The sequence below is a fragment of the Periplaneta americana genome, chromosome 6 (genome assembly GCF_040183065.1).
Source record: "Periplaneta americana isolate PAMFEO1 chromosome 6, P.americana_PAMFEO1_priV1, whole genome shotgun sequence".
Lineage (NCBI taxonomy): Eukaryota > Metazoa > Arthropoda > Insecta > Blattodea > Blattidae > Periplaneta > Periplaneta americana.
In genome coordinates, this window is record NC_091122.1 from 185,606,669 (window position 1) to 185,631,147 (window position 24,479).

The 24,479-nt window shown below is 36.3% G+C and overlaps 1 protein-coding gene across 1 annotated transcript in view; it reads right to left on the minus strand.

The window, feature by feature from the left end:
• The window catches only part of Cht7 (chitinase 7), a 290,200-nt gene that overhangs the window by 17,314 nt on the left and 248,407 nt on the right, over positions 1 to 24,479 (minus strand). Inside the window, exons 7-11 of the mRNA XM_069829723.1 lie at positions 21,107 to 21,416; positions 18,619 to 18,857; positions 17,619 to 17,815; positions 5,432 to 5,649; positions 2,098 to 2,252 (exon numbers count right to left, since the gene is read on the minus strand). Coding sequence (XP_069685824.1) covers positions 2,098 to 2,252; positions 5,432 to 5,649; positions 17,619 to 17,815; positions 18,619 to 18,857; positions 21,107 to 21,416 — 1,119 coding nt within the window. The remainder of the gene's footprint in view (positions 1 to 2,097; positions 2,253 to 5,431; positions 5,650 to 17,618; positions 17,816 to 18,618; positions 18,858 to 21,106; positions 21,417 to 24,479) is intronic.

A 24,479-nucleotide genomic window follows, 5' to 3' on the forward strand; every position in this document is an offset into this window, starting at 1 on the left:
CCAGCTAGTTAAAGCTTTGCTCAAATAAAAGAAGACGTTACCCTTTGGTATATTAATGGTTTTTAAGTAACTATTGTAAATGAAAGTATTGTTTTGTTAATTCAAATTAAGGTGAGAGGATGGTATTTTTTAGTGAAAAATGAGTAAATTTTCAAAAAACAAAAAATAATTCTTTAATAGTACATTGTGCAACGAGCCTATAATGATAGTAATTAAGAAGCGAGTATGGATGTTTATGAAACGAGCGCAAGCGAGTTTCATAATTTTCATACGAGCTTCTTAATTACCATTATAGGCGAGTTTCATACGACTTTTTATGCTCGACCATGTTTCTAACTTGAAATTATTCATTTTATTTGTATCTAACTGACCTTGAGCAATACCTCGTAAATTGTGAGATGTGCGCAGACGCGAAAGTATTGATTTTTTCCGAGGAACAGATGTCCACATTGACCTTGATAGCTTATAAGAACCTACAGAGTAAACTAAATATTAACTTTGATATAACATTGAAATCAAATTAGACATTGAAAAACGAGATGACAAATTGAATTTATTTGAATATTATTTACAATTAACGCTAATTATTATAGTAACAGAACATAACCTTCTGCGACAGTATTGGATTTCCAGCCTCCGTGACTTTTCGCTAATTGTCTGTCGATTGAATATCCGAGAATAATAATCAATATAACGGTACAAAGCTGACTTGTCATTGGCTGAAGACCTGTACTTTAATGAGTAGGTGTACTTTAATGACATGCATTAAAGGACTGCTACTAGGTGTATAATTACTACATTTCGGCATGGTCGAGCATAAAATACTCTGTGGTATGTGTGGAATGCATAGCATAACATTTTGTGGGTATTTGTGCCCTTATCAGATGTTCAGACGCCATTGTTAAACTTCCTGCGCTATGGATTTTTAAATCACTCGCCTCCTTTTATTGTTGTTTCCGATAAATTGAATTAAAAAAAAAATCTTTAAAATACTCTTTGATATGTGTGGAATCCATTGTATGACATTTCGTGGGTATCTGTGCCCTTATTGGATGTTGAGACGCCATTTTTAAACTTCCTGTGCTATGGATTTTTAAATCACTCGCCCCCCCTTTTATCGGTTTATGGTAACTTCATTTTTTTTGCTACATTGCCAGACAAAAATGGAAATAATTTCTGAACTATTAAAGATACATGCATGAAATTTAGAACACACATTCTTTAGACTATTAGGAAACTTTTCTCTGTAACAGAATTTTGTTAATTGATTTCATTTTAAAAATACGTCCGTTTGTTTGCAATAAAAGAATTCAGAAAAGTGTTATTAATTTTTAATTATTTACTTTACAAACGTAGGGACTAATATCAAAATTCTGTTACAGACAGTTTGTAGAGCATGCTTTTACAAGTACATTGAAAAAAACTGGAGGAATCTACCTTTAAAAATGGTTTAGATATATCGGTTTTAGTAAAATCCTGCATTGGGTATATTTTTTTTTTAAATCTGGGCCCCCAAATAATTTTTTTTCAAAATGTTTATTTTTGGTTGAGTTGCTACAGCTATGAGCTCTTTACATACAACAAATTAATATTTTACACCAAACAGGAAAAAAGTTTTAAAAAATACCATCATCTCCCCTTAAAATTTCTTTATCAATAAAATTGTGTATGTTGATTTGTTCGTACCTACGTCATATTAACTGAAAGTGTATGTAAATTACATTATGTCTCTAAGATGTTCGGGGATGAATGCATTCGAGAAAAAGGAAGTGAAGAAAGGAAAGGAAGAAACGAAAATGGAAAGAAGACAGAGTGAATTCAAGAGACAAATGAAATTACAGAAGAAAAAGAGAATGGAAGGATGGAGGGAAAAAGATATTTATTTCTGTAGGAAAAAGAGCAGGGAGCGGACTCTTGAAAGAAAAGGGTGTAGCATGTCACAAGATTGTGCCTGAGACATGCACGACAACATACGTACAAGAAAGATTACATCCAATTCATTACTTTGTCTCAATGTGAAGGTCTAATACAGTAATTAAAAAATCTAGGACTCTTCTCTCGTGATGACATTGTTGTTCATTATGGCAACTGTCTTACCTCGGGTATTCCCAGTCGACGTCCAGTCCGTTGAACTTGTAGTCTCGGAGCAGTTCTATGGCCTCGTACACGAACTGGTTCATGCGGTAAACATTGGAGGTCAGTTCCTTGAATGGGGTTGAACCAAACGCCCATCCCCCGATAGCTAGCAAGATCTATATAGAAAAAAAGTGCAATCAATAATCTACAAATGGAAGGAGTCGACAGGAAATGTATAATTCCATTTAACTTACTTACTGATAGACATTTTGCATAAATAATAATAATAATAATAATAATAATAATAATAATAATAATAATAATAATAATAATAATAATAATAATAGCAATAATAATAACAACAACAACAATAATAATAACAATAATAATAATAATAATAACAATAATAATAATAGTAATAATAACAATAATAATAATAATTCTTCATTGCTCACAATTAACTACACTTCTTAAAATTGTACTTATAATAATAATAATAATAATAATAATAATAATAGCAATAATAATAACAACAACAATAATAATAACAATAATAATAATAATAACAATAATAATAATAATAATAGTAATAATAACAATAATAATAATAATTCTTCATTGCTCACAATTAACTACACTTCTTAAAATTGTACTTATAATAATAATAATAATAATAATAATAATAATAATAATAGCAATAATAATAATAACAACAACAACAATAATAATAATAACAATAATAATAACAACAACAACAATAATAATAGCAATAATAATAACAACAACAACAACAACAATAATAATAATAATAATAACAATAATAATAATAATAATAATAATAATAATAATAATAACAACAACAATAATAATAGCAATAATAGCAACAATAATAATAATAATAACAATAGCAATAATAATAATAACAATAATAATAATAGTAATAATAACAATAATAATAATAATTCTTCATTGCTCACAATTAACTGCACTTCTTAAAATTGTACTTATAATAATAATAATAATAATAATAATAATAATAATAATAACAATAACAATAATGACAAAATATTTGGGGCTAAGAGGGATGAAGTTACAGGAGAATGGAGAAAGTTACACAACACAGAACTGCACGCATTGTATTCTTCACCTGACATAATTAGGAACATTAAATCCAGACGTTTGAGATGGGCAGGGCATGTAGCACGTATGGGCGAATTCAGAAATGCATATAGAGTGTTAGTTGGGAACGTAGATGGGAAGATAATATTAAAATGGATTTAAGGGAGGTGGGATATGATGGTAGAGAATGGATTAATCTTGCTCAGGATAGGGACCGATGGCGGGCTTATGTGAGGGCGGCAATGAACCTCCGGTTTTCTTAAACGCCAGTAAGTAAGTAATAATAATAATAATAATAATAATAATAATAATAATAATAATAATAATAATAATAATAATAACAATAACAACAGAATAAGTGATGCAATATTTATAAACAAAAATACAACTACAATATAATTAATACAATATTGGAAATATGTATACTATTACAAATAATTAACACAATGTAAAAAAGACACACAACTGTAGACAATAATACATGAAAGAAAATGAACTATGCAATAACTCTTGTAGTCTGTATGAGTATTTTTTTAGTTTCAGATTAAAAGTATTATGGTACTCTGTACAGTTTTTAGACATTTAGGTAATTTGTTATGTAAAATTATTCCTATGATATAAGAGCTATTTTCTGTTGCCGCTTAGTTTATGTCCTCTCTATGACGATTTGTGTGTCCTCTCGTGTTATATGAATAGAGTTCTTCAGTGATTAACTTCATAACTCTTTACTGTGTTAATATGAGGAAAATATCTGGCTGACTAGTTTCGAAGTGATATTCTTCATTTTCCAAAGCCTAGTGAAGGTCCCGCGCTATATTCTGGTATTCTGTTGTGGTTGGGTGTGTTCATGACTGTGTCGAAAAGGGTGTGTGTTTTGAAATTGAGTTGAGTGTTCAGGATGTGTTGGGGCTGTGTTTTTTTGTATGTTTGTAAATTTCATATTGTTCAGGAGTGTCAAGTTTCTGTTTTTTTTTTTTTTGGCTGGATGTGTAGTACTTTCATGTCAGTGTCTATGTTGCTGTAGTTGTGATTGGCGTTTGTGATGTATATTGCGAGTTCTTTATTGGATATAACTTTTTTTAATTAGTGTTATTACTTTAAACGCATAAACTTCCCTCCACTGTGTGGATATACATTCCTTCAACACTAGAAATAAAGATAAATTAGATTACAGAAGGTGCAGATTGAGTGTGAGCTCAAATACCTGCTTTTTTAATGGCATAAATATATTTAATAAGCTACCATTGGAGGCGAGAAAGTTGCCAATAAATAGGTTTAAGTCCTGCATACATAGATGGTTGCTGAACAGACCTTTCTATTCAGTGAATGAATTCATGGAGTGTGATGTAAATATTGTATTTTAGAAATGTAACCCTTTCTTTATATTTTAATTTGTATCTTTGTATTTTAATTATACCTTTTGTCCTTATATAAATGTGTTAACCTACAGCATACTCTGTTTATCTCTCAGTGTTTGTTTTGTTTATTTTTCAGTGTCTGTTTATTTGACTATGTATGTTTATTTGCTTATAATTGTTTATTTGTCTATATTTATTTGTGCTAAGTTTGTTTGTGCATGTGTGAGTGTATGTGTGCGTGTGTATATTATCGAACCTGACGATGTCATATCCAGGCCTTGTACACTGGTTTCTGACAAATAAATATGATTATTATTATTATTATTATTATTATTATTATTATTATTATTATTATTATTATTATTATTATTATTATACGTTTAGGCGCCATGTTACTTCCTATCTTACAAATACTATACTTGTTTTTTTGAAAGATGGGACATGACAGGAGCGTTGCGATCGGAAAAACAACTGAATGTCACATAGCGTGGTAGGCCTGTTGCTATGGTAACAACGGTTGAGTTGCCAAACTTATCGTTTCCACGTCTTGAGTGCTTAATAGCTCTATTGGCGACATTTATTGTGCACACAATGTTAGCATTGGTACGTTTCGTCTTTGATTCTCTGTCGATTTTTGTATTGTTTTCTTACCTTCGCGTCAACTGTCAATGAATGTTTTAACGTCAGCCATCTTAAAGTCAATTGCTAGCTTCCATCAGCTGGGAGCATGGTAGTCCATATTGGCAACATAGCACTGTAGTTCCAAGCTCGGCCTCTTAACTGTCATGTCCCATCTTTCAAAAAAATAAGTATAGACAAAAGCAGAGTACAAGAGAGAATGCTACGCGTTGGTGTGTCTGATCAAAGTCGTTGTTTACCTTGAGGTTGGGGTTTTTCTCTCGCAGTGCTACCACTCTCTCGTACATCTCCACGTCTTTTTCATCAGCTTCGGTCAGCTTGTGGTTCTTGAGTGTCGCGAAGGCATAGATCACGTGAGTGCACAGCAGAGAATCCACGTTCTCTGGGGTGAACTTCCCCGAACCGGGCCTCTTCTGGGACCAGCTGGTCATGTAGCAGAACACTTGGGGTCCTCGCGCTGCAACAGAAGGCGTACGCAGTTCCCATCATCTGGCATGATTATACACAGCATAGGGTTTGAATGGTTAGTCAGATTGCCCGGACACTGACAATTTGGCGGAGTAGGAATATTGTAAGACAGAACTAACGACCCCCAATGATGAGGCAATGTGATGACTACAATTGCTTTCAGTCTAAACCCGAAGCAACGTGTTGTCTCCTGCTCAAGATTCGAGAGGTTTGGGTAAACCACCTAAGAAGAAGTCCATGAAATAGCCGACATTAGAAGCGTTCGGAGTATTGACATCATAGCATTCAAGTCTAGAGAGACAAAAGGTTATATTCTGGACATGACTAACAGATTCCAGATGCATCAAAATAAATCCAAGGACTTTAATCAAGAGGAAAGGACAATTCATGAAATGATTATCGCTTATTACAAAATATCACATAAGCTCAATGGGAGGGGTGATAGTAAGAGGAAGAATAATAAATTGCATAAGATTTGCTGTTATGGCTTTGTTAACAGAAGAGGAGATGATACTAAGAGACATGCTACCTGAACTAAATGACAGCTGTGAGCAGTATGGGATGAAGATAAATGCAAACAAGACGAAGACCATGGTTGTCGGAAGAAAAATAAAGAAGGTAAACGTGTGAATTATAAATGGGGCAGTGGAACAAGTGGACAGCTTCAAATACTTGGGATTTATTACAAGCAGTAACATGAGCTGCTGCCAGGAAGTCAAAAGGAGGATAGCAATGGCAAAGGAAACTTTTAATAAAAAAAGGAGCAACTTCTGCGTACCTCTGGAAAAAGAACTAAGAAAGAGACTAGTGAAGTGCTTTGTGTGGAGTGTGGCATCATATGATGCAGAAACATGGACATTACGACGAACTGAAGAGAAACTACTGGAAGAATATAAGCGTTGATATGGAGAAGAAAGGAGACTGTGAAATGGACAGACAGAATAAGAAATGGAGCTGTGCTGGAAAGAGTGGGTGAAGAAAGAATAATGCTGAAACTGATCAGGAAGAGAAAAAGAAATTGGCTGGGTCACAGCCTAAGAAGAAACTGCCTTCTGAAGAATGTACTGGAAATAATAGTGAACGGAAGAAAAGTTGGGGGGGGGGAGAAAAAGATATCAGATGATAGACAATATTAAGATGCATGAATCGTACGCGGAGACCAAGAGAAAGTCGGAAATTAAGGAAGACTGGAGAATGCTGTATTTGCAGTGAAGGCCTGCCCTTGGGCATAAAATTGTAAATGAATGAATAAATGACTGCATGAATGAATGAATCTCTACCAAGCGCAATTTTCGTTGAAGCTCTCACGAAATTGCAGTAGCCGGAACAATATCTTCCGCACATACGCCAGCTTTCTTCTTCCGACTATATTGTTGCGTTATCTCACTCTTACAGTGCATAAATTCAGCTGTTTTTTGAGAAGCAATATATAGGAGAAAGTTCCTAACTAGACACGAATGACGGTGCATTCTGCAGTACTCTAAAGCCAGCTGTTTCATAAATACAATATCGACATAGGTACGGCCAATTCTATAATTTATTCTAGGTGGATGTTAACTTTTCTCTTCCACTAAAGATATTTTATCCAACGCTCCTGTTTTCACAATGTTCACACATGAAGATCTTGTCAAAATGGAGAGAATTTCAGAATGAAGGAACTATGCTGAAGCCAATTGTTTATATCCCGGATTGTCCACCTCATGAGAAAATTTCTATAGCTCAATCAAAGGAGCAAATAATCCTGTATGTAGCGTATTTACCCACTGCAAACATCCCAAGTGTTAGCCTAAATGGTATCGCATTTGTTCCGAAAACAGTTCAAACATATCACAGCGTTAATAACTCACACTAAGACACCAACCCAGAAAACTGCCAGATGTGTGTTTGCATGAGATCCGCAAGAGAGCTGTAGTGGAGACATTACGTGGTTTTATTTAACCAATATTTGCCTTAACAACTTCTTTGCATTAAGTAGCTTCAAAGTTATCTAAGATAATTAAGTACTCTATCATCACGCACAACCTCTGGCACTGAAAACAGCAATTACAAACAAACGAACAAACAAACAAACAAATAATGAATGAATGAATGAATAAATAAATAAATAAATAAATAAATAAATAAATAAATAAATAAGTAAATAAATAAGTAAATAAATAAATAACTAAATAAGTAAATAAATAAATAAATAAGTAAATGAATGAATGAATAAATAAATAAATAAGTAAATATATAAATAAATAAGTAAATATATAAATAAATAAATAATCAAATAAATAAATAAATAAATAAGTAGGTAAATAAGTAAATAAGTAAATGAATGAATGAATAAATAAATAAATAAAAAATAAAGAGGCCTATATAAGTGCAAACAATTAATAAAAATAAAAATAAACAGATAAAAAGTAAGTATAAAAATAAATAAATAAATATAAAACAAATAGATAAATATATAGATAGATAATTAAATAAATAAAAAGTAAATAAATAAATATAAAATAGATAGATACATAAATAAATTTGTAAATGTAAAAAATAAATACGCCCACATATAAAATAAATAGATAAATAAATATATACAAGTGTAAAAGATAAAGAAATATGGATATAAATAGATAAATAAATAAGTATAATAAATGAATAAAAAATGTGTATATAAGTGTAAAACATAAATACATATTACAATAAACAGATTACATAAATAAGTAAATAAATAAATAAGTACAAAAATAAATATAAAATAGATAAATAAGTATAAAAAATAAATAAACAAATAAATATATACTGTAAGTGTAAAAATAAGTAAAGGGTGTTTCAAACCAGACCACACTGTACCCAGAACCTGAGAAACAGTACATAGGCAAAAGTCCCAGGTTTACTGCAACGTGTGGTGAAATATTTTCCGGTAAATTGCATTATTAAAGCCATATCCTATGTTATTTTGATAGTTATAAACCTTAAAAGGAACAGGTTGGGTCTGGAAGGAATGGTGAACGGGAGAAAAGTTTATGGCAGAAGAAATTAGATAGACGACATTAAGATATATGGATCATATGCGGAGACTAAGAGGAAGGCGGAAAATAGGAAAGATTGGAGAATGCTGGGTTTGCAATGAAAAACCTGACGTTGGGCAGAGCACTATGAATGAATGAATGAATGAATGATATTCACTTTAGAACAGCGCGCTGAAATTCGTCGGAACCAACTGCCGGACCATGTAGCTGTGTGTAGGAAGTAGTTCGTGTCATCCACGAACATGGCAAAGCAGATCTTGCTGTTTATTCCGCTTTGCGACACTTTAAGTTACATGAATTAAAAATGGAACTTCCTTTTACTCTTGTGTAGCCAGAAATTAGCTTGAGGCATTATTTTGTACGAGCCTCAGATCAGAGTGGAATTGGAAGCGGATCCCATATCAAACGCAGAGAGAGGGTTCCGATCTGAGCCATGTAACAGGAGAAAGGTATTCTTATATTTTTTGCTGCTAGAAAAGTTCAGGGTGTAATGTTCTGATAGGAAATCAGTTTCCAGGTTGTGGCCAGCGGAGCATTAACCTGCGAGCGCATGTGCGAAACAATACCGGAGCGGACCGACGAGAGAACAGGGTGGAGTCGATTACGTAACGGCGGCCATTCACCGCGCGTGCACCTTTGATCTGAATGGCGACTGTAGCTCTATCACGTCCACGCGGCGGAATGGGAACCAACACAGTGGGTGTGATTTGTGGAAAATTAGTAGCCTACAGCCCAAGGATTGCGAAAACAGCTCAGTGCTTATCGGGCGCTTGCTATGAAAACTTCAATTAAGGCCGTGTCTCAAAGCTACGTTTTCAGCTGAAGTGAACTAGATTGTTGACTAAATAGCCGGATGTGACGTCTGAAGTCATGATCCAAAGCTACATAGTCCATAGCAATCAAGTCCGTAGTAGCTAGTCAACGAAAATGCTTGCTTGATTGCCGACTTGTTCACTAAACAAACATGGATACCTCATGAGCAAATGGGGTTATGAAATCTGAAAATGCTTTGGAAGTAAAATAATGTAAATATAATTTAGAATAACACGTTAACTTTGAACACTGATATTGTTAGTACCTTCTGTAGAATGTTTTAATCATTACCTACTGTAATATATTAAGCCCTTATCTTTTCCATATAACTCGTAATGAAACTGCATTAGGACACTGCCTTCTTAATTTAGTGCTGCACCGTGATGTCATGGTTTTTAGAAAAATAATCTATGAAGAAGGCCATGTTTCAAGCATACATGTCCAAAGCTCCCTAGTGTGTAGTTCACAAGTCATCTAGTTGCTAGTCACTAGTGTGTAGTATGGACTTGAGCTTTGAGACACGGCCTAAATATCTTTACTATTCCCGTATCACTGTAGAGATAGGAATAGCAATTTTATATAATTGTTAATCGCTAATGTGGGATACGACATGCGTGGATACCTTAGCTCCATCCCACTTGCCATCATCTTCTAAAATCGCAAGCTCTCCAGCAGAATCTCCGTACGCAGTAAACGTCGTAAATACGTACATCTAGTAGACGATTACATCTTCATCGTCTTTGCTGTGGAAACTAGAGTTGGGCAACACGATTCTTTTTCAGAAGTCGATTCCAACGATTCAATCATACATTACGAATCGATTCTAACGATTCGTTCACGATTCTTCTCAGTCTGAAATTCCAACTATTCTTTTGAATCGTCAACGAGTTCACGATTCTTCCTACTCTGCGATTCCAACGATTCGTCAACGAACGACTTACAGGACACTCTCCTTTGCAAACCACGCGTAAAACAAAAACGTTCTACATCTCTCGCATAGATGGCATAAGAGGCGAGACAAATGATTGTCTCTTTCTCATTGGCTGGAACCATTCAGCATGACCTCCATTAGTCTACAAAATTACCCAAGATAATGTTTCTAAATTATAATTTATCAACTGAACCTTATTACGAAGTACATTTTTTGCATTACATCTCTATTTAACTATGCAAATTTCAGGTTTGTGTTCATTATTTTCCATACTTAACAAATGCAGTATTTTGATTTCACTCTCGCTCGGGAGCATTCGACACGGTTCGGAAATGTCCGTTGACAGGTAGCGTTGGGCGAAATAGTTCATTGTCAAGAGCTAGTTCGTTCGTTCCCGCACATGAACTTGAGTCGTTCAAATGAACTAGTTCGTTCATTTTACAAATGAACTAATAGGAACTAAGTAGTTCAATATCGCACAAAACGCACATTCGTTGCCAGTATCACTAAGTAGTGAATGAAATCGTCAACAGATGGCATAGCAATGTGTTCTGACCTAAATCTATAGTGAGAGAATAGCGAACATAACCTTCTTTCTCTCATTTCCTCCCTGTCCCTTCATATAAAGCGGACAACTAGGACAAAAAAAAGTCTCCTTGAAACACAACTTCTCCCTTCCTTATTGCAGATAAATAACATACCAACCGACCTTTTCTTGCAAGATAATATTTTAATCGATTATTTTATGAAATATTAAGACAGAACATCTACACAGTGTTGCCAATTCACTGCTGATTCTGACAGATTTGAATTTCATAAAAGCTGGAAAATATGCTTGTATGCAGTGAATTGTAATTGTATACGTTAATTCATGCACAAAACAGGTATTTGACCCATATGTGTTAAAATAGAAGAGGGATTCATCTGCTGGCTGAATGCTGTGTGAAGTATGTCAAAGTTCTAAGTTTTTTTACAATACATATTGACTCAAGTGGATTAATTCTTCACAGTAAACATAGTTATAAAATTAAATACACAACATTATTTCCTGGCAGATTTTCGCATCAGTTTAGGAGATTCTATAGTAGAGAGATTATAGTAGTTAGTCGGAACCTATCTGGTAGAGTTGGCTGCACTGCATCTACAGCACACCACACAGCTGACACAGCACAGCCCGAATGAACGAATCGTGAATCGTGTGTGAACTTGGTGAAGAGAAATGTGAACGGTATCATTGAGCGCTATTAAAGTTAGAAAACACGAATGTGCGCATTTCCCCAATTTATTATAAAAAATTCTGTTAATCACTCAGTATGCAAGCGCAAAACAACTCAAAGTCACTTTACACGTATGTATTCAACTACAGTTCGTAATTCAGTCCATTCAGTGTTCGTTCGTTCAATTGTGCGGCACACGTGAACTGTATGTGAACTATTAGTTAAAAAATAATGAACGAACTATGAGCAGTTCGTTTGAACGAGTCGTTCAAATGAACTAGTTCGTTCATGAACGACCCATCGCTATTGACAGGTTACATCAAACAAGTAAACAGAATCGTGGGTTACGATACCATGTCAATTCGTTACTATTCTTTTGAACGACGATTCGTTACTATTCTTTTGAACGACGATTCGTTACGATTCTTTTGAACGACGATTCGTTGATACCACGAATCGATTCTTACGATTCTTTATTATTAGTCGTTCGAATGAACGATTCGTTCACGAATCGACCCAACTCTAGTGGAAACACTAGGCTCCTGGTGTGAAGAAGCAAAAGACTTGGTTTCCGAAATTGGCAAAGTTTGGTGACTGTTACTGGAGACCCTCACTGCACCAATTACTGTACCTACGGCAACGAATAGGAATAGCCATCCAATGTGGAAACGCAGCCAGCATTTTGGGAACCTTTCCAGACGCCAATTCTCTGGATGAGATTTTCTTTATTTGAATGTCTGAAAGCAAGACAAGGGTGAAGTACGAAGCCCCTAGGATGAAGATACCACTCCAATCACGGCAAGAATCGAACTTTTGCTCACTAGATGGCAGCATATTGCAGGTCACTTAATTAATGCAAAATTAACGTGCTAAGAAATGAAAACGGTCATTGTCTGGTGGTCGAGTTAATTAACTAATATAAAGACAATTATTATGGATTTTTTGTAGTTTCCTGTAGGCCTAAATGGATATTTTTTTAACTTCAGATACACTTTTATACAGGCTGTTTCAAAAATACGGGGCATAATTTCAGGTATGTATTTCCCACATGTAGACAATCAAAATAGTTCATTACAACATGTGTCCGGAAATGCTTTATTTTCGAGTTATGGCCTTCACAACATTGAAATTCACCGGGACATTTTTCTTTCCGCAGGTCGTTGCCGTCAAAGGAGACATTAAGAGGGCATTCTGACAGTTCATTCCGAGGCGAAAGTTACATTCAGTACTTGGATCGAAGGTTTCCTGATCGATGGATAGGTAGAGGTGGCCCAATTGCTTGGCCTCCACGCTCACCTGATCTGAACCCTCTCGATTTCTACTTGTGGGGCCATTTAAAATCATTGGTTTATTCGTCTCCGGTGCCTGATTTGGAATCCCTTCGGAATCGAATTGTGGCATGTTCTGAGGACATACGCAATACTCCTGGAGTTTGGGATCGTGTTCGCAGGTCAATGAGACATCGATGTGAGGCCTGTATTCAAGCAGGAGGTGGACATTTTGAACATCATCTGTAATGACAACGACCTGCGGAAAGAAAAACGTTCCGGTGAATTTCAATGTTGTGAAGGCCATAACTCGGAAATGAAGCATTTCCGGACACATGTTGTAATGAACTATTTTGATTGTCTACATGTGGGAAATACATACCTGAAATGATGCCCCGTATTTTTGAAACACCCTGTATATTACTTTCAAATGAAGGTAAATTGTTAATATTGATAATTTTATTGTGGTAACATCTCCAGATATGGTCGATGAAGACTTCTGAACTCTGGTAATCTGGCAATGTGAATATTCAATTTTGGAAGACACAATCCAGTACCGACGGTAGTAAAATAACATCTTAATTAGCAGAGGTGAACTCTGACATGCGGGTGAGGAACGGTCCTTGAAATTTACTTGGAGTCCACTCCTTCACGGACAGGCTTCTTTCACGTGTCGCAAAATTACCAACAAGCCTCTCACACTCACTTCCCTCCAAATGGAACATTAAGATCGCCTTAAAAGGCCCAAGATTCACCGGAATGACAAGCGCTGACTCCGGGCCCGCTTATCGCCGAGTGCCGTAGAGAATGTCGTAGTATAGTAATTTCTTCACAGGAAGCAATTGTGACGTGCTTCAAAAACCCCTTGTGCAAATTTTATAACGATATAAACGAAAATAAACATAAGTTGAAATATATGATACTGAACCACAAACTTAACCACAACATTTTTTAGTCAGCTATTTAACGATGCTGCATCAACTGCTAGGTTATTTAGCATCGATAGAATTGATGAAAGCGGAATATTATTTGGCAAGATGAGACCGACGATTCGTCATAGATTACCAGGCATTCGCCTTATTTATATTTGGAAAAAACCTCGGAAAAAACAAACTCGGGTAATCAGCCTAAGCGGGAATCGAACCAACACCTGAATGTAGGCTCGGATTAGCAGACAAACTCGATACCGTCTTAGCTACGCCAGAAGAGATTTTAAACGTAATTTCCAGATATGCACTTAATGGCATGTTAAATATTTCACAGACAGTATTAATTTTCTTGCCAAGACAGATCATCTGGTTTAATATTATTGGGGGGGGTTTCTAGAATATTGCTGAGTTAATATATAACAACAGTTGAAACAAGAGCAGTATGACTTGCAATCACGTCAAGTTTAAAAATTCTAATAACATAATGACCCCTCTGATACAGGATAGAAAATAATTCAATGTTTTGTGTCTTATGAGTGTTTTATTTAAACTCTTATTACAGACAAAAGTGCATTTCCTTCTATAGTTATTTCTTTCAAGTATTTATAAACGGAAGTTGAGTGCATGTAATTACATATACCAGTAGGCCTACTTCACGGAATTATATGTTACGGGACTTTTATTACACACTGTATAATTTTATTGTCCAGTTGAAGCAAGGGAAATCGGTCATGCTCTGTAATTCTATACGGCTGTGATCAGCACCAGACGGTTTAGTTAGTTTTCTTCAGAGGAGTAAATACTGCGTGCTGTAATCAGATGCGATGAGATTTATTTAAAAAAAAAAAAAAAAAAGAAAGGAAAATCACAGTTCAGCTATAATTTCTATCATTATGCTAGAATTTTAATACCTTGCTTATCCCGTATAATGACCATAATTATCACAGGCGGATTTTAAATGTTAAATAATCTTTTTCACTAACAGTGACATTTAAAATTAAACTACCGTACGTGAATCTCACTTATCGTTTCTCATTAACAGAGCTATAATTCGATGGTTCGTTTCGATTGTATATGGCAACAATATCGAAATTGTGTTTATTTTGTAATATGGGTCCACTACACTGCATTATATGTCAACGAAACAATAAGAATGAGAAGAGAACGTTGTTGTGTCGAGTTTCTTAGGTTAAGGACGTCATTATACTAGTAGGCCTACACACACGAGTTGTCATAATAAATTAAATGCTCTCAAGATTACAATTAGACGTAATGGAGACACGGGGTAATACCACGGTCTAGTATATACAGTCACGAAGCTCAATACGTAGTAAATATGCATCCATAGATAGTTGCTAACCACTAGGATCGCTACTATCGCCTCATTACAGACAATGCGAAATAGTACCTGCACAGTCTATTGTTTCTAGTACCCTCATAAACTCAAGCTTCGTGACTATATTGTCGCGACGGTAATACTGTGGTCTAGATTGTGAATTACATAGAGAATGCAGAAATGATATAGGATTAAGAATGAATGGAAGAATGAATGAATGAATGAATAAATAAATAAATAAATAAATAAATAAATAAATAAATAAATAAATAAATAAATAAATAAATAAATACGAAATAAATAAATAATGTAAAATATAACGAAAACGGGACGAACAATGAAAAAAAAAAAGAGCAATAACCTGAAACGACATTAACCAATCAAAGCCAACTACCAACTACAATATTATTGCACGTGATGGGCATTTGTTTAATATCTTGTGGCACTTGATGTTCAGAATATGTTATCCGTATAATTAGAATGGATCTTACTGAAATTCAATTTAATTTTTTTAACTACAGGGCAGCTCGCATATAGGACGGACTGACAGACCAGCTAATGTAGACGCTACATTATGCTTCATGGACTATAATAGGCCTGTTACAAATGATTACAGCTATCTTATACTCTAAATTTATACAAAATTAATTACATTAAACCGTACAAGGTGTAAATTAAGTCAGAGGTCTCTCTTTTGGAATAATAGCGAGACTTCTGTGCCCATCTTCTTATTTGAGTGCGCACATTAAATGATTCTATTCCATTATTCATGACTTTCAAACAATATTTCAAGGAAATTAACTGTAAACGTCATGATAATTGCTGCGATACTCGTAAAAGGTACGATGATCAGGTGCAGCACTACTTCGTCCTATCGACAGGTGCAAACCAAGCACTTCCACTCATTCATATTATCTTAACGTGTAGCTAGCAGTTCGTCCTATACATTGCGTTAACAGTTGAGCATTCTATTCAGTCCTGGCAGTCTGAAGATATTTATGGCTGGCTGTACGCATTTCTTGGATTGCTACATCAGACCTTCAAGATTCAAGCATAAAAATCCGAAATATCCGTGCTTCTTCACGAACACGCAATGTCTTACAGCGGTGCCAAACTGCAGGCCTTGACATGCCTTTTATACGAGCCCGTTGACTCCGCTGTACTAACAAGGTTTTCAACTGTGCAGTCTGGAATACCTAAGGAATAGACAGCAATTTATATAGTGTTGAAAATAAGATTAATTTTTTTTTGAGGTGGTAATGAAAAGCAAGCACTTGCTAAGTAGCATTTTGTACAGATCAGGGCGCTGTGCACCGAATGCTAGCCTACAGTGTTGAGAAAGATGAAATGTGTTCGTATGAGACTCGAAGATTTGGTACATGAGCCTGTGAACTAGATAGCGCTTTCCAACCTGTGGTCTGCGGACCCAAGATGCATTTTTAGGTAATAGTGTTACCAAACTTAACTTTATCACGTTCTCTGATTTTTATCAGTTTATTGGATGCAATTTGTAAACAATTTTCTTAAAATTTACAACATAACCTCACAAAAATGTAAAGTGAAAAAATTGCCACATGGTTTTTACTGAACACTTTATATTTTTAAAGATGTGAATTTATTAATGTGATAAACTACAAAAAAAAAAAAAAAAAAAAATGCGAGAAATAAAAATATTTAAAGCTTAGGATTTTTTCTGGACAATAAGGATGGTACAAAATATCCATGATGGCAATTTATTACTGTTATTATTAATTTAAAGTAACACCATTTTTATTTTAAGAAAACGACTAATACTTCATAGCGTGGGGCATTTAGTTCATTTCTGTAACAATAACAATGAAATCATTTTTTTTCTGAAAAAAACGTAACAGATATAAACATGTAGGCCAATGTATATTCCACGACAACATTTTTGTATAAATTTATTTCAAAATTGTTTGATTTACAATTAATTTGACGTCTGGGATCTCTTAAAAATAAAAATACTACAATTATTTCTCTGCAATTACGTGGAAACCCAAAACATATCCCCACCACCAGCAAATATTCTACAGACGATACTCTGTGTAATAAAAATACGGCAGAATTAGACAACAATGAACGCCAGCGGTTGCATCGCAAATAGATTCTTTGCTATGTACGATGAAGGCGTTGACTCATTTTCAATTCTGACAAACCTTCATTGTTGTTGCCGGGAGACAGCCGTATAGGCCCGCAAATACGAGAAAAGATAAGAAGAAATACCAACAGCAGCACAATTATTAAACTGGAATTTGTATCTTTCCACGCTGCCGCATGAAATACTGCAACGTCGGACCCAACGAAAGCGCAATAGTAGAAACTATAACAATTATTGTGTTATTTATACGCTACGAAGAATTCTAAAAATATAGAAGCAAGAATCTTCTTAAGTTAAACAGACTGATGAATGTGGACGTTGCTTTGCTTACCGTGGGGGTCCACGACATTCTGGAGGGCTGTTGCGTCAGAGTTTTGTTTGTGTGGCCTAACTCGCTTCAGCACCTCGCTGACTGATATCTTGATGGGCGAAGGCTTTGTCGTGGCTTCAATGCTGATAGAGTTGGCAACCTTGCTCCAGTCCACATCCTTGGCGTTGTTCGGTCGTTTAATTCCTCTCAATTCTTCCCTGATAAGTGAAAACAAAGTTTAGTTAAAACCTACCGAGCTTCTGTAGATCCAATTCTTTATTACTAATACTATTTTGCCTGGAGAGAAATAAAAAATAGGTTGCAGCCGCCAAATTACTCTTCAAGGAACGACCACTCATATAAATTGAGGGAAAGAAGACAGAGGACGGACACTGGAAAGTTTTCTTTTCTCAATCGTACTATCAGGGACTGGAATGCTTTACCTGCAGACTTACTAAAGGCTTTACCAATAACCAAAAATGTATTTAAAAATAGGCTTAAGGACTTTACTAATAGACGGTAGTTATACACAGTATTTAAAGGGTATAAATGATATTTTGCTATTAAAGTGTTGTATCAGTGAAGAATTATGTTGTGTCAGTGAAGTGTGTTGTGTAAGTGAAACGTGTTCCTGTCAGTGAAGCTTTATAGTTTATAGTGGCAGTGCAAAGTATTTGAACAGTGAAATGTTTTTGAAGTGTTAGCGAAATCAGGATAGAATCAATGAAATGTGTAGTAGTTCCAGTGCAGTGAGTGAGTTGACAGCGAAATGAGTGTAATGTTGAAAGGTACTTGTGCAGATATGAACATATCATACTCGTGGGTTTTAGTTCGAACTTAGGTTTAAGATACCAATTATATTTATTTTAAATGTTATTTTAAGTGATCACGCTTCATTTAATTTAGGATGTTCCCTGTTATTATTATTATTATTATTATTATTATTATTATTATTATTATTATTACTGTCCAGCCGTTCGTATTTTTATGTGGAAGCTGTTTGAGGGCAGTACACACGCACCTCATGGCGCCGATGAGCGGGTACTTGACGTCGCCGCCGCAGATAGTGCCGGTGAAGTCGTCCATGTCCACGGTCCACACCATGGCGCCGGCGTAGCCGTTGTCCTTGATCCAGTGCATCTTGTTCCTGATGGAGCGCTCGTCGTCGAAGCCCACCCACTGGTCTCCCTGCACGGCGTAGGGCACCTTCATCTCGTCGTCCCAGACGTAGGAGGCCCCGTTCCTCAGCATCTCGCACACCTGAGGCAAGCATCAGAAATTACACGCGATGCCAATAACCGACCAAGCCCAGCACAGCGCCCAATCCTTGGCGTCGCTCCAATGCTCCGTCCGTCCATTTTTGGAAGCGCTGGAAGGATGCTGAGTGCTTGCCTGGTACCGAGATAATGTGAGTAGGGAATTTTCATACCGTTCATGCTTTCAGACTTGAAGTTTCAGAAATAAAACAATATGATAAAACTTGAATACCTGCTAAACTAACAACTTCTAATTACGTACTACAGTCTACACTTGTGGAGTAACGGCTAGCGCGTCTGGCCGCGAAACCAGGTGGCCCGGGTTCGATTCCCGGTCGGGTCAAGTTACCTGGTTGAGGTTTTTATGAGCAAATGCTGGGTAACTTTCGGTGCTGGACGCCGGACTCATTTCACCGGCATTATCACCTTCATCTCATTCAGACGCTAAATAACCTAAGATGTTGATAAAGGGTCGTAAAATAACCTACTAAAAATTACGTACTGCAGGGGCGTGCGGTGAAATATTATGTGAGGGAAGCAATAATACAATTTGTTATTCGTTCTGCAAATGAATTTTAAATTGTTACATTTGTTCGGATTAAATTTCTACACATTTAAAGGACAAAACTAAAATTATTTAAATCATTTATTATCATAATATACTGCTCTCTTAAGTTGACTGAATATATTTGGAATAAAATCAATGGCTTTCCCAAAACACACTATGAAATGTTTCATTTAATAGTACATTATGCAACGAGCCTATAATGATAGTAATTAAGACGCAAGTATGTTCGTTTATGAAACTCGCTTGCGCTCGTTTCATAATTTTCATATGAGCGTCTTAATTACCATTATAGGCAAGTTTCATACGACTTTTTATGCTTGACCATATTTCTAACTTGAAATTATTCGTAAGTATTCATGTTATGGTTATGTAAGTGAGGAGCGGAACTGACCTGAATTGTGAGATGTGTGCAGACGTGAAAGTATTGATTTTTTCCGAAACACGAATGTCATTGGCCTTGATATAATCTAGAGAATAACATGAAGTCCACACCTGTGGAGTAACGGTCAGCGCGTCTGGCCGCGAAACCAGGTAGCCCGGGTTCGATTCCCGGTCGGGGCAAGTTACCTGGTTGAGGTTTTTTTCGGGGTTTTCCCTCAACCCAATATGAGCAAATGCTGGGTAACTTTCGGTGCTGGACCCCGGACTCATTTCACCGGCAATATCACCTTCATCTCATTCAGACTCTAAATAACCTGAGATGTTGATAAAGCGTCGTAAAATAACCTACTAAAAAATACGTACTGCAGGGGCGTGCGGTGAAATATTATGTGAGGGAAGCAATAATGCAATTTGTTATTCGTTCTGCAAATGAATTTTAAAATGTTACATTTGTTCGGATCAAATTTCTACACATTTAAAGGACGAAATTAAAATTCAATCATTTATTATCATAATACACTGCTCTCTTAAATTGACTGAGAATATTGGGAATTAAATCAATGGCTTTCCCAAAACACGCTATGAAATGTTTCACATAAAACAATTTTTATCTCGAAAAGGAAGCAAAAACGAGCAAAAGTTGTATTAAACCTTTTTTGTTTAAAATATCTCAAAGAATAACACCTTGAAATTAATGACATTTCTTCGGTTCAGTATCTATATTATCTTAATAAATACTGGTGAAATAATATTTTATTAAATTGACTTTAACATTCATAAAAAAAGGTAAAGTTATCCCCGTAACAAGCCATGAAGGCACTTGGGGGGCATGGAGGTAGAGCCCCATGCTTTCCATGACCTCGGCACTAGAATGAGGTGGTGTGGTCGGCACCACGCTCTGACCGCCTTTTACCCCCGGGAAAGACCCGGTACTCAATTTTATAGGAGGCTGAGTGAACCTCGGGGCCGTTCTGAAAGTTTGGCAACGAGACAAAATCCTGTCACCACCTGGGATCGAACCCCGGACCTTCCAGTCCGTAGCCAGCTGCTCTACCAACTGAGCTACCCGGCCGCCCTTTTAATATTCATATGCTTAATTAAATACGCACTTTAAACACTGTCAAATGTGTTGGGACTCTACGTATTCTGACGAGCCGCCTCTGTTCAGCATATAGAATGATACACCTGTTACAGACTGAACAGAGCAGCGGCAAAGAAACTAATTAAATCAATTCCGTGCAAGTGTTTCACTTCAAGAATGATAGATTTGCCGTTGTTTCTGGACTACAAGTTATGTTGCCTACCTCGTAGTAGGCGAGGAATCCTCCCTCCTTGGTGTAGTCCCCGGCCTTGCCGCCGCCGCTGGCCGGCGCGTTCACTTTGAAGTTGGCCGTGTTGGACAGCGTGAACGTCCTGCCGTACGTGGGCATGCCGATCACCAGCTTGTCCTTAGGCGCCCCAAGCTTCACCCACATGGAGGCGGCGTGGTCCACGCTGAGCTGCTTGCGCCACTCCGAGTCCGAGCTGGGGGCGTACAGGGGCGCGTTGTGCCCCGTCTCCCGCTCCCACTTGCCGTGGAAGTCGTACGCCATCAGGTTGATGAAGTCCAGGTAGCTAAAATGCAATACAATGTAGTGTAGTAATCATATGATATGATATAGGTATGCTATAGGCATAATATAATATAATAATAATATAATATAATATAATATAATATAATATAATATAATATAATATAATATAATATAATATATGATATGATATATGATATGATATGATATGATATATGATATGGTATGGTATGGTATGGTATGGTATGGTATAGTATAATATAGTAGAGTTTAATATAGTATAGTATAGTATAGTATAATATAATATAATATAATATAATATAATATAATATAATATAATATAATATAATATAATATGATATATATAGCGTCGTCTGTGGAATTGGTGACAGCTACTTGGTATTTTTCCCAAATAAATCCCAGGACTGGCCATGGCACTACCTGACATTAGTATTATATTTGGAAAAACCTTTTCATTACATTACACCGGCATTGATGAGGAGATCTGATATGGTTCCGACGTACAACTACGTCATTCCCCGAGTGTGGGTGAGGGAGTACGTAAGGAGTTTCGATGTCCCAAAAAGTGCAAAATTTGAAACGCTTAGGCATACTATAAAAGCTACGTCAATGATTATTTATAGACGCCGCTTCTTAGCAACATGTAAATCGGTTCGACCAGATATGTGAGAGGCAAGGGGGTCGCGGCGAAAATGGACGTCTTAACGTCTGTGCCAATCAGGCCGATTAAGTCACTGTGACTTGAAATACGGAAGAATATAGTACCTCGTTCTGTGGCTTAAAGACAACACTATCAGTGGATAAAATATCATTTACAAGGGGTATTCATTAAGTTTCCGGACTGCCCTGAATGTAGGCAACACACAGGACAGGACACGGAGAAGTTATCTAGAACTAAGAAAACGCCTGGAATCCATACTAAATGCATCACTTGAAAGGCAGAGAAGAAGACTAGCCATAAGGCGTATTGGAGAGATTCCAGTCGTTTGCACAAAATCACGTCTAGGCTCAGTTCTTAAAGACAATCTGACGCTGTTTGATTGACTCAACAGGCATGGAAGCAATGATCTTCAGTGACACAAGCATTTATGTTAAATGTTATGTTTTATTTAACGACGCTCGCAACTGCCGAGGATATATATCAGCGGCGCCGGTGATGCCGGAATTTTGTCCCACACAAGTTCTTTTACTGTACATGCCTGTAAATCTACTGACATGAGCCTGTCGCATTTAAGAACACTTAAATGCCATCGTCCTGGCCCGGGATCGAACTCGCAACCTCGAGCACTTCTAGAAGGCCAGCGCTCTACCAACTTGCCAAGCAGGTCGACCGCATTTATGTTTAAAGGTGCAATAAATACAAGTGCAGTTCGGAAATATATTGATTGCACCTTGTATCTGCGAGTTACCAGACTCAGTTCGTGAGAGTAGTAGTAAAAACTTCAAATGTGCCCAAGAAATTCTGAGTAAAATACCATCGCGACGAGGGAAATGCACTGGGAGAGGTGGTACAAGAATTCAGAAAAGACACAAATGTCGAAAGCCGAACGAAAATGAAAGTACAGAACTCGATTGAAGGTCGCTCGCGAGAATGGGAATTCGCTTCAGTGTGTAGTAATAGCAGGCCAGTGTAAATAAAGCTGGCTTTGACATGAAGTGATATTCAGATGTTTCTGTGATTCAGATTTTTGTAGTTATTGCTTTGTTTTTACTGTTAGCAACAGAGAAACTAAATGAGAATGCAATCTATGTTTAATAGCACAAAATAGCTATATATCCAGTTCTTCTGTATGGTTGTGAAACTTGGATTCTCATTTGGGAGAGGAAGAGAGGTTAAGGGTATTCGAAGGAAATTATTTGGGGCTAAGAGAGGTGAAATTACAGGAGAATGAAGACAGTTGCACAACGCAGAACTGCACGCATTGTATTCTTCACCTGACATAATTAAGAACATTAAAACCAGACGTTGGAGATGGGCAGGGCATGTAGCACGTATGGGCGAATCTAGAAATGTATATAGTGTGTCTGTTGAAAGACCTGAGGGAAAAAGACCTTTGGGGAGGCTGAAACGTAGATGAGAGAATAATATTAAAATGGATTTGAGGGAGGTGGGGTATGATGATACGGACTGGATTAATCTTGCTCAGGATAGGGACCAACGGCGGGCTTATGCGAGGGCGGTAATGAACACCCGGATTCTTTAAAAGCCATTTTAATAAGTTATAAGCACACGGTGCGAGTAGTTCTACGTTTAGAAGCTTGCAATATAACACATGGTACGGAATTCATTTTTATAACTGAATTTTAATTCTAAATGAAGGAATGAAAAAGATGCCAATTTCCATATAATATTATCAATGGCTTTAAGAACTCTTACAGCAGATGGCACAACAGATACTAGGATGATGAGATGACATCTGGTATTGGCATCTAGTAAGAAATATGTGGAGATATTTTCGAAGGTTGGCTTCTTTGTAAATTCCTCATTCCTAAATTTTGTTCAAAATACGTAAAACTTCCGGATAGGCTTCCTTGGAAGATCAGATCATGATGTCCTTGTTAAGAAGCGTTCTGCTCATTAATTGAATTGCGACAGTGCAAATTGAGTAACGGACATCAGATTTGTCGTCGTTCTGTGTAGTGTGAGTAATAGTAATGAATAAACTTGTTCAATTTAAATAATATTAACTATTTGTGCTTAGTGACTGTAAGTTCCGTTAATACACCGTGTTCTGCTTATAAGTATAACAAAAGAAATAGCTATAACTTCTGAATTAATACAAGTATATAGTTGAAACCAACTGCTACAAAGAATGAAAACTGGGAATTTTTGTTACCTTATGTTCCATAAACCTCAACATGGCTTCCATTGGTGGCACGGGAAATATCCAACCGGTATTCAACCTCGACCCAAGTGTTATGAAGCATCTGTGGTGTAACATTGTTGACAGCAGCATAAATTCTTTCTTGTAAGTCTGCCAAATCACGTACTGGCGTCCTGTAGACCTGGTCCTTAACAAACCCCCACAGGAAAAAATCAGGTGGTGTTAGATCTGGTGATCTGGCAGGCCATGTGATGTACGGT